Consider the following 10476-nt stretch of genomic DNA (forward strand, 5'->3'; position numbering starts at 1 on the left):
CCCCGCCGGCCTTCCTACCTCCCTCCGTCCCGCCGGCCCCTTGCGGCCCCCCGCACGTACCCAGAGCGGGTCGGAGCCATCTGCGCTGCAGAAGCCCCGGAGCGCCATGCTGGCGGCGAGGGCTGCGGCGGGCACGGGGCGGCGGGTGATGCGGCCCGGCTGCTGGCGCGGGCGGCGGCGTGCACCGGACGGTGGGTGATCCGGCCCGGCTGCTGGCTCTGGCTGCGGAGGCGGCGGCGGCGGCGGCGCAAGGAGCCGGGTCCGGGGCCGCAACGCCGCCTGGTTGGCCCGCGCGTCACGGGGATGCGGCGGCCCCGCCCCACCCCGCCCCGGCGCCCGGCTCACCTCGCGCTTCTCCGCGTGGGCAGCCGGACCCGCCACCTCTGGGCGCCCAGGGCCTGGACGCCGCGCCACCCCCACCCGAGATCCTCCGAGGCCCAGGCCCACTCGCCTGCGGACTGTCTCGGGGAGCTTTGGCTCGTCTTCCGGAAGCGCCTAGGATTTCTGGGGCCACACAGCCTGCGACCACTTTTCAAACCCTGTTTAACGACAGTATCCGTAACCAGGGGAAAATAACGTGAACGGAGCCCCCTACCTGCCTGGAGTGTGCTGGGCGCCTTAGCTGCGCCCTCATTTCATTCTGTACTATCTCCACTTTCATGAAGGAAGAAACCCAGGTGCAGAGAGGTTGAGTGATTCCCCCTGCCCAGGGTCACCTGGCTAATCATTTGCGGGGCTGGGATTTGAACCCGGTCCAAAGCTGACTCACACAGAAGGAGGTGGATACTCTTATTCACCCACCTTTTACAGATGGGGAAACTGAGGTTCAGAGAGGCGAAGTGACTTGCCTGAGGTCACACAGTTAGCAAGGAGTGAAAGTGGAAGTGAGATTCAAACCCATGAGCAGCCTGATTCCAGAGCACTGATGACCCAGAGGGCGTCAGTCTCCATCACTAACAGCTGTTGACCTCACCTGTGTGCAGAGCGCGTTTGCTTCTTCTCAACCTCTTTAAGCATCACTTAGAAATAACTGGGTTATTGATCCTCACCTCAGAGGTAAGGAAACCGAAGCCTGGAGACAAAATAATCATAGGCCAGGCATGGTGACTCATGCTTATAATCCCAGCACTTTGGGAAGTCGAGGCGGGCCGATCACATGAGATCAGGAGTTCAAGACCAGCCTAGCCAACATAGCAAAACCCTGTCTCTACTAAAAATACAAAACTTAGCCGGGCATGGTGGCGGGCACCTGTAGTCCTAGCTACTTGAGAAACTGAAGCAGGTGAATCGCTTGAACCTGGGAGGCGGAGGTTGAAATGAGCTGAGATGGCGCCACTTCACTCCAGCCAGAGCAACAGAGCAAGACCCTGTCTCAAAAAATAATAAAAAAAAAATAATTAATAGGCATTCACAGTGACAAGGCTTCCTAAGGCTATGTTCTTAGCAATTTACACAAATTAACTGTGCAATCCTCACAACCCCACGAGGTAAGAGGTAGTATTATCCCCATTTTGCATATGAGGAGACTAAGACCCAGAAAGACAGAGTAAATTGTCAGGGATTATTCAGATTGTAAGTGATTAAGCCAAACTTTGAACCCAAGAAGTTTAGCCAGGGAGGTAGGAAGTCTATAATACCATCTATTGTGCCATATTGCTTTTGAACTATTGCATAGACAGACAGGCAGAGACAGAGGAGTGAGGGCGAGGCCTCGGAGTGTAAATTTCACTGTGATACCAGGATGCTTTTCTTTTCTCCTCTCCTTAATCTCCTGCCTGATGTGTGGTTTCTGTAAAACAGGCACACAACAGCTGCACCAAATAAAACAGAAACTGTGTGTGCATTTGAGAACGAACCACAAAGGACCTAGTGAGGGAAGGAGGAAGGTAGATAGGATTGTTTTCTGTGATTTTTTTTATTGACCCAGGTCCCCCGAAGGTGAATGAGTTTCTAAGGGATAATTACTTTCATGTAACAATGCCAATTGTGCTGTTGCTTGACCTTTATACTTTCAACAAATATTTATTGAGCATTTACTACTATATGCCAGATGTCTTGCTAGGAACAATATAAAATTGCTACTCTTTTTTTTTCTTTTTTTTTTGAGACGGAGTCTCGCTGTGTCGCCCAGGCTGGAGTGCAGTGGCGCCATCTCGGCTCACTACAAGCCTCACCTCCCAGGTTCACGCCATTCTCCTACCTCTGCTTCCCGAGTAGCTGGGAATACAGGCGCCGGCCACCATGCCCGGCTAATTTTTTTTGTATTTTTTGTAGAGACGGGGTTTCACTGGGTTAGCCAGGATGGTCTCCATCTCCTGAACTCATGATCCGCCCGCCTCCGCCTCCCAAAGTACTGGGATTACAGGCGTGAGCTGCCGCGCCCGGCCAAAATTGCTACTCTTATACAGCGTAAAGGATTGGGATTTTTTTGAATTGGGATTTTTTTAAGTGTTTCTTATGGTAAGATGGCAGATGTTAATCAAATACTATATTTTTGAAAGAGTATTTAAAGGCCAGAAGCGGTGACTCACGCATGTAATCTCAGTGCTTTGGGAGGCCGAGGTGGGAGGTTCACTTGGCCCAGGAGTTCAAGGCTGCAGTGAGCTATGATCACACCGTTGCACTGCAGCCTGGGTAACATAGTGAGATCCCATCTCAGAAAGAAAAAAAAAAAAAAAAAAGCCAGGGGAGGGGAGATATTTACAACTATGGTCACAGCTGGAAAGAAAAAGTGGTGACCAGGCATGGTGGTTCACATCTGTAATCCTAGCACTTTGGGAGGCCAAGGCAGACAGATCACTTAAGGTCAGGAGTTCAAGACCAGTCTGACCAATATGGTAAAACCGCATCTCTACTAAAAACGCAAAAATTAGCTGGGTGTGGTGGCGGGCGACTGCAATCTCAGCTACTCGGGAGGCCGAGGCAGGAGAATCACTTGAACCTGGGAGGCAGAGGTTGCAGTAAGCCAAGATCATGCCACTGCACTCTAGCCTGGGCGACAAAGCAAGACTCTATCTCAAAATAAATAAATAAATAATAAAAATACAAATACAAAAATTAGCTGTGTGTTGTGGTGGGTGCCTGTAATCCCAGCTATTCAGGAGGCTGAGGCAGGAGAATCACTTGAACCCAGGAGGTGGAGGTTGCAGTGAGCTGAGATGGCCCCACTGCACTCCAGCCTGGATGACAAAGCGTGACTCCGTCTCAGAAACAAAAACAAAAAAAGTGGGCAACAGTGGGCCTAAGTTAGCAATTTACACCACCCCTGCTGAGGGTGGAAGTCAGAGAAGGCTTCCCGGAGGAAGAGGCTTTCAAGCTGAGATACAAGGAATGAATCTGGGTTCCTGGGGCCTGGGTTGTGTTCTGGGCAGAAGAAGAGAGTTTGTAGCAAAGTTATGAAGCAGGAAGGGTCCTTGGAAGAAACTGAAAACAGCCTGGGTGGCAGGAACCCAGAGAAGGAAGCAAAAGCAATCCATCTGGAGCAGGAGAGGTCAGAAGGAGCCAGGTCAGGCAGGTACCCGTCAGCCAAGAGAGGGGCAGTGGGAGCCACTGGTGGGTTTTAGGCAGGGCACAAGACAGAGTTGGATTTCTTTCCATGTTTTATTCATTCACTCTTTATTCACCCTTTCAACAAATATTTATTGAGTAAGCACATGAAAATGTGCTCAACATCATTAGTCATCAGGGAAATGCAAATAAAACCCCAGTGAAATACCATCATACACCCACCAGAGTGACTGGAAAGAAAGACCGAAAATTCCAAGTGCAGACAAAGACATGGATTAATGGGAACAGACACGCTCTGTTAGGAGATGTATAAATTGGCTCAACCACTTTGGAAAACTAACAATTTGGGCGGGTGCAGTGGCTCACGCCTGTAATCCCAGCACTTTGGGAGGCTGAAGCAGGTGGATCTCTTGAGCTCAGGAGATTGAGACCAGCCTGAGCAACATGGTGAAACCCCATCTCTACAAAAAATACAAAAAGGTGGGCCAAGGTAGACGGATTGCGTGAGCTCAGGAGTTCAAGACCAGCCTGGCTAACATGAGGAAACCCCCATCTCTATTAAAAATACAAAAAAATTAGCCAGGCATGGTGGTGCATGCCTGTAATCCATCCTACGTGGGAGGCTAAGGCAGGAGAATTGCTTGAACCCGGGAGGCGGAGGTTGCAGTGAGCTGAGATGGTGCCACTGCACTCCAGACTGGGCGACAGAGTGAGACTCTGTCTCAAAAAAAAAAAAAAAAAAAACAAATTAGCTGGGCCTTGTGGCGCACGCCTGTAGTCCCAGCTTCTTGGGGATCTGAGGCACAACAGTTGCCTGAACCCAGGAGGCGCAGGTTGCTCTGAGCCAAGATCACACCACTTCACTCCAGCCCCGATGACAGAGGGAGACTCCATCTCCAAAAAAAAAAGAAAACTAACAATTTGTACTACAGTGAAACATACAATTACATAGTGACACAGCAATTCCACTCACCTCCAAAAGAAAGGTGAGTTTATATCCACCAAAACACATCTACAAAAAGTGTTCATAATAGCAACAATATGTATGAATCCCACAAAACATAACAAGGAGCAAAACAAGCCAGACACAAATGAGCATATTTGCCATGATCCCATTTACAGGGTGTTCAAAAATAGGTAAAACGAATATACATTATTCGAGAGCCAAGCACCATGGCTCATGTCTGTAATACCAGCAATCTGGGAGGCACAGGCAGGAGGACTGCTTCAGGCCAGAAGTTTGAGACCAGCCTGGGCAACACAGTGAGACCTCATTTCTACAAAACAAATTTTTATTTTTTTTATTTTTTTTATTTTTTGAGACAGACTCTCGCCCTGTTGCCCAGGTTGGAGTGCAGTGGTGTGATCTTGGCTCACTGCAACCTCTGCTTCCCAAGTTCAAGCGATTCTCCTGCCCCAGCTTCCCAAGTAGCTGGGACTACAGGCGCGTGCCACCACACCTGGCTACTTTTTTGTATCTTTAGTAGAGGCGAGGTTTCACCATGTTGGCCAGGTTGGTCTCAAACTCCTGACCTCGTGATCCACCTGCCTCAGCCTCCCAAAGTGCTGGGATTACAGGCGTGAGCCACTGCGCCTGCCTCAACAAAACAATTTTAAAGATTAGCTGGGCATGTTGGCACACACCTGTGATCCTAGCTACTCAGGAAACAGAGATAGGAGAATTGGTTGAGCCCAGGAGTTCCAGACTGCAGTGAATTGTGTACGATTGCAACACCGCACTCCAGCCAGGGCAACAGAGGTAGACCCTGTCTCTGAATAATAGTAATAATATGTTGATCAAAGTCAAAATAGGAAGAAATGTCCTAGGGAGATGGAAATGTTCTATAACTTGATTTGGTGGTAGTTACGTGGTTTTAAATATACGTACACACACACACACACATACACACACACACATATATACACACACATACATATGTACATACACACACACACACATACACACGCATTTATATTTTAAAATTCATTGAGCTTGGCTGGGTGCAGTGGCTCATGCCTGTAATCCCATCACTTTGGGAAGCCAAGGTCGGAGGTCAGGAGTTCAAGACCAGCCTGGCCAACAAGGTGAAACTGCATCTCTACTAAAAAATACATAAATTAGTCAGGTGTCCTGGTGCAGCCTGTAATGCCAGTTACTCCGGAGGCTGCAGCGGGAGAATCACTTGAACCCAGGAGGCAGAGGTTGCAGTGAGCAGAGATCATGCCACTGCACTCCAGTCTGGGCAACAGAGCAAAACTCTGTATCAAAAAAAAAAAAAGAAGAAAAGAAAAATCATCAAGAGGACATTTAAAGCTGCTGTACTTTGCTCTATGAAAATTAAACTCAATTTAAAAAATTCTTTGAGATATGATCTCGCTCTTGCTCTGTTACCCAGGCTAGAGAGCAGTGGTGCTCACTGCAGCCTGAAACCCTTGGACTCAAGCAATCCACCTGCCTCAGCCTCCCAAGTAGCTGTGACTATAGGATACACCACCACGCCTGGCTAATATTTTTTTGTAATGTTTTTGTAAAAAGGGATCTCACTACGTTACCCAAGCTGGTCTCGAACTCCTGGCCTCAGGCGACCCTCCTGCCTCAGCCTCCCAAAGCGCTGGGATTACAGGCATGAGCCACAGTGCACAGCCTCAATTAAAAAAATTAAAATAGAAAATAAATAAATGTGAGCCGGGCACGGTGGCTCACGCCTGTTATCCCAACACTCTGGGAGGCCCAAGCAGGTGGATTACCTGAGGTCAGGAGTTCAAGGCCAGCCCGACCAATATGGTAAAACACCCTCTCTACTAAAAATACAAAAAGTAGCCAAGCATGGTGGCACACGCCTGTAATCCAAGCTACTCAGGAGGCAGAGGCTGGAGAATCACTTGAACCCGGGAGGCGGAGGTTGCGGTGAGCCGAGATGGTGCCACTGCACTACAGTCTGAGAGACAGAGTGAGACTCCATCGAAAGAGAAAGAAAGAAGAGAGGCCGGGCGCAGTGGTTCACACCCGTAATCCTAGCACTTTAGGAGGCCGAGACGGGCGGATCACGAGGTCAGGAGATTGAGAGCATCCTGGCTAACACAGTGAAACCACATCTCTACTAAAAATACAAAAAGTAGCCAAGCATGGTGGCACACGCCTGTAATCCAAGCTACTCAGGAGGCAGAGGCTGGAGAATCACTTGAACCCGGGAGGCGGAGGTTGCGGTGAGCCGAGATGGTGCCACTGCACTACAGTCTGAGAGACAGAGTGAGACTCCATCGAAAGAGAAAGAAAGAAGAGAGGCCGGGCGCAGTGGTTCACACCCGTAATCCTAGCACTTTAGGAGGCCGAGACGGGCGGATCACGAGGTCAGGAGATTGAGAGCATCCTGGCTAACACAGTGAAACCACATCTCTACTAAAAATACAAAAAATTAGCCAGGCGTGGTGGCGGGTGCCTGTAGTCCCAGCTACTTGGGAGGCTGAGGCAGGAGAATGGCGTGAACCCGGGAGGCGGAGCTTGCAGTGAGCCGAGATCACAACACTGCACTCCAGCCTGGGCGACTGAGCGAGACTCCGTCTCAAAAACAAAATAAAATGTCTTTAAAAAAAAAAAAGAAAGAAAGAAAGAAAAGAAAGAAGGAAGGGCGAGAGGGCGGGAGGGAGGGAAAAGCAAAGCAAGAAAAGCAAGAAAGCAAGAAAGAAATTTATCGTGGGTCTCCTATGTGCGGGAGGTGGAGGTTGCGGCGAGCCAAGATGATGCCACTGCACTCCAGTCTGTCAGTGAGACTCCATCATAAAAGAAAGAGAAAGAACGAAAAGAAAGAAAGAAGGAAGGGAGGGAGAGAGGAAGAGAGAGGAGAGGAGGGGAGGGGAGGAGAGGGGAGGAGAGGAGAGGAGAGGAAGCAAAGTATGAAAGAAACGTATTGTGGGTCTCCTGTGTGCCAGGTACTGTATTAGTTGCTGTAGACACAGGAGTGACCAAAACAAAGAAGGAAGTAATTATAGACCAAACAAATTAGTCTACCATTTTCCAAAAGCGGAAATTGGGTTTAGAGGGACGAAGTAACATGTTCCAGATCCAACAACTGGGATGTGGCAGAGATAAGGCTCAGCTCTGCTCCTAACCACCAAGCCTCTCCGTGCAACTCTTTCAGCCACAGGCTCAAACCACCCGCTTTGCCTTCTTTCTAAGCCCCACTCTCCCCATTAGGGGCTCTCATAATGTAACAAACCCTTAGACCAAGAGACTCTGGGCACTGCATCAAACCCACTCAACTGGCAGCAAAGTGACTGATGATTAAAATGCAAGATTTGGATTTTGGATTTCAAGCATCACTAAACTGGTAAATAGCATACAGAATGCCAGAGTTCCTCTTTTTATTTCCTGTAATCACAGCACTGTGTTCTTCTTCATTTATTTAGGAGTACTTTTCACTATTTGTAATCATTCATTTATTTATTTGCTCCATATGGCCTCCCCAGCCAGACTGGGAGCATTTTATTTATTTTTATTTATTTATTTATTTTTGAGATACCTCACTCTGTCACCCAGGCTGGATGGAGTGCAGTGGCAGGATCTCGGCTCACTGCAACCTTAGTCTCCCAGGTTCAAGCAATTCTCCTGCTTCAGCCTCTTAAGTAGCTGGGACTACAGGTGAACACCACCACTCCCAGCTAATTTTTGTATTTTTAGTAGAGACGGGGTTTCACCATGTTGGCCAGGCTGGTCTCGAACTCCTGACCTCAAGTGATCCACCCGCCTTGGCCTCCCAAAGTGCTGGGATTACAGGCGTGAGCGCCTGCCCCAGACTGGGACCTCAAAGCTGCTGCTATCTCTGACCTGACCTTCTGCACCTACCTCCTCCTTGGTCTCCCCACTTCTATTCTTCCCCACTACAATCAGAACCCCTCACAGCAGCCCCAGGGGACCTAGTAAAGCACCCTGCATACAGCCTCCAATGGCCTCCCTTTGTCCTGGGTATAAAATCCTGCTGCAAAAAGATACAAATATTCTACTTCTAGGTATATCACCAAAAGAAGTGAGGCCAGGCACAGTGGCTCACACCTGTAATCCCAGCACATTGGGAGGCCGAAGCGGGTGGATCATCTGAAGTCAGGAGTTCGAGACCAACTTGACCAACAAGGAGAAACCCCATCTCTACTGAAAATATAAAATTAGCCAGGCATGGTTGGTGCCGCATGCCTATAATCCCAGCTACTCAAGAGGCTGAGGCAGGAGAATCGCTTGAACCCGGGAGGCAGAGGTTATGGTGAGCCAAGATTGCGCCATTGCACTCCAGCCTGGACAACAAGAGTGAAACTCCATTAAAAAAAAAAAAAGAAGAAGAAGAAGAAGAAGTGAAAGGAGGGGTTAGAACAGGTATTTGTACACCCATGTTCACAGCAACATTATTCACAGTAGCCGAAAAGTGGAAGCAGGCTGGGCATGGTGTTTCCTCCCACCTTAGCTTCCCGAGTAGCTGGGATTACAGGTTCGTACCACCACGCCCAGCTAATTTTTGTATTTTTAGTAGAGATGGGGTTTTGCCATGTTGGCCAGGCTGGTCTTGAACTCCTGGCCTCAGGTGATCTGCCCACCTCGGCCTCCCAAAGTGCTGGGATTACAGGTGTGAGCTACTGCACCCGGTCACTTCTTCTTTTCACATTTAATTACCCTAAGTTATATACAGGTCATATACTAGATCTATTTATGGTGTCTTGTAAGTATGCAAATCTTTTTATTTTTCCTCTATAGAATTGCAGCTCCATGATGGAGGGATTTAGGTATGTTTTGCTCACTTATGTACTCAGAACACTTCGACCAGGGGTCAGCAAAGTTTTTCTGTAAAGAGCCAGATTGTAAATATTTTAGGCTTTGCAGGTCCTGCAGTGTCTGCCACCATTTCTCACATCTATCATGGGAGTGCAAAGGCATCCATAAAAAATACATAAATGAGGCTGACCGGATGGCTCATACCTATAATCCCAGCACTTTGAGAGGCTGAGGTGGAGGATTGCTCAGGCCCAGGAGTTTGAGACCAGCTTGGCCACCAGGGACTAACCCCTAGTGAGAAAAAAGTCACGTTTATTCACTTATTAAAAACAGGAAGAGGATGTATGGCAGTTCACACCTATAATTCCAGCACTTTGGGAGGCTGAGGCAGGAGAATCGCTTGAACATGGGAGGTAGAGGTTGCAGTGAGCTGAAATCGTGCCATTGTACTCCAGTCTGGGCGACAAGACCAAATCTCTGTCTCAAAAAAAGAAGGAAAGAAAGAAAGAAAAGAAAAGAAAATATATCACTACAAATGAAATTTTTTCCTCTTGCTTGGAGGATCCAGGCACTTGGATACCCAGACACAGGAATTCAGATAAGTGTTCCCTGAACAAAAAGGTCACTTGAAGCCAGGAGTTCAAGACCAGCCAGGGCAACATGGCAAAACCCCATCTCTACAAACTATGAAAATTAGCTAAGCATGGTGGTACACACCTGTATTCCCAGCTACTCAGGAGACTTAGGAGGATTGCTTGAGCCCAGGAGGTAGAGGTTGCACTGAGCTGTGATTGTACCACTGCACTACAGCCTGGGCAACAGAGTGAGACCCTGTATCAAAAACAAAGAAAAAAAAGGAGGGAGAGGAGCACATCAGAGCAACTGAACAACTGTGGGATGCTTCACCAAACAAAGGTAAAAATTAACTTCTAAAGTTTAATAAATGTGGGCCTTTTTGTTCAGAGAACACTTATCTGAATTCCTGTGCCTGGGTATCCCCCAGATCCACCAAGCAAGAGGAAAAAATTTCATTTGTAGTGACATATTTTCTTTTCTTTCTGGTTGTTTGTTTGTTGTTGTTGTTGTTGTTGCTTTTGTGGTTTTTTTGGAAACAGAGTTTCACTCTTATTGCCCAGGCTGGAGTACAATGGCACAATCTCAGCTCACTGCAACCTCTATCTCCCAGGTTCAAGCAATTCTCCTACATCAGC

The 10476-nt window shown here is 48.3% G+C and overlaps 1 protein-coding gene across 2 annotated transcripts in view; it reads right to left on the reverse strand.

Moving 5' to 3' along the window:
• The window catches only part of ABCC1 (ATP binding cassette subfamily C member 1), a 193459-nt gene extending 193173 nt beyond the window's left edge, over positions 1-286 (reverse strand). Inside the window, exon 1 of one of the 2 annotated variants that reach the window (XR_004443005.1) lies at positions 61-286. Coding sequence is in view for 1 of the 2 variants with exons in the window: in XM_033235630.1 (XP_033091521.1) it covers positions 61-108 (48 nt within the window). In the remaining variant the exon portion in view is untranslated. The remainder of the gene's footprint in view (positions 1-60) is intronic. The other variant, XM_033235630.1, reaches the window with a different exon arrangement.
• Positions 287-10476: the final 10190 nt, after the last annotated feature.

This window comes from Trachypithecus francoisi, unplaced genomic scaffold (assembly GCF_009764315.1).
Source record: "Trachypithecus francoisi isolate TF-2019V2 unplaced genomic scaffold, Tfra_2.0 Lachesis_group15, whole genome shotgun sequence".
Lineage (NCBI taxonomy): Eukaryota > Metazoa > Chordata > Mammalia > Primates > Cercopithecidae > Trachypithecus > Trachypithecus francoisi.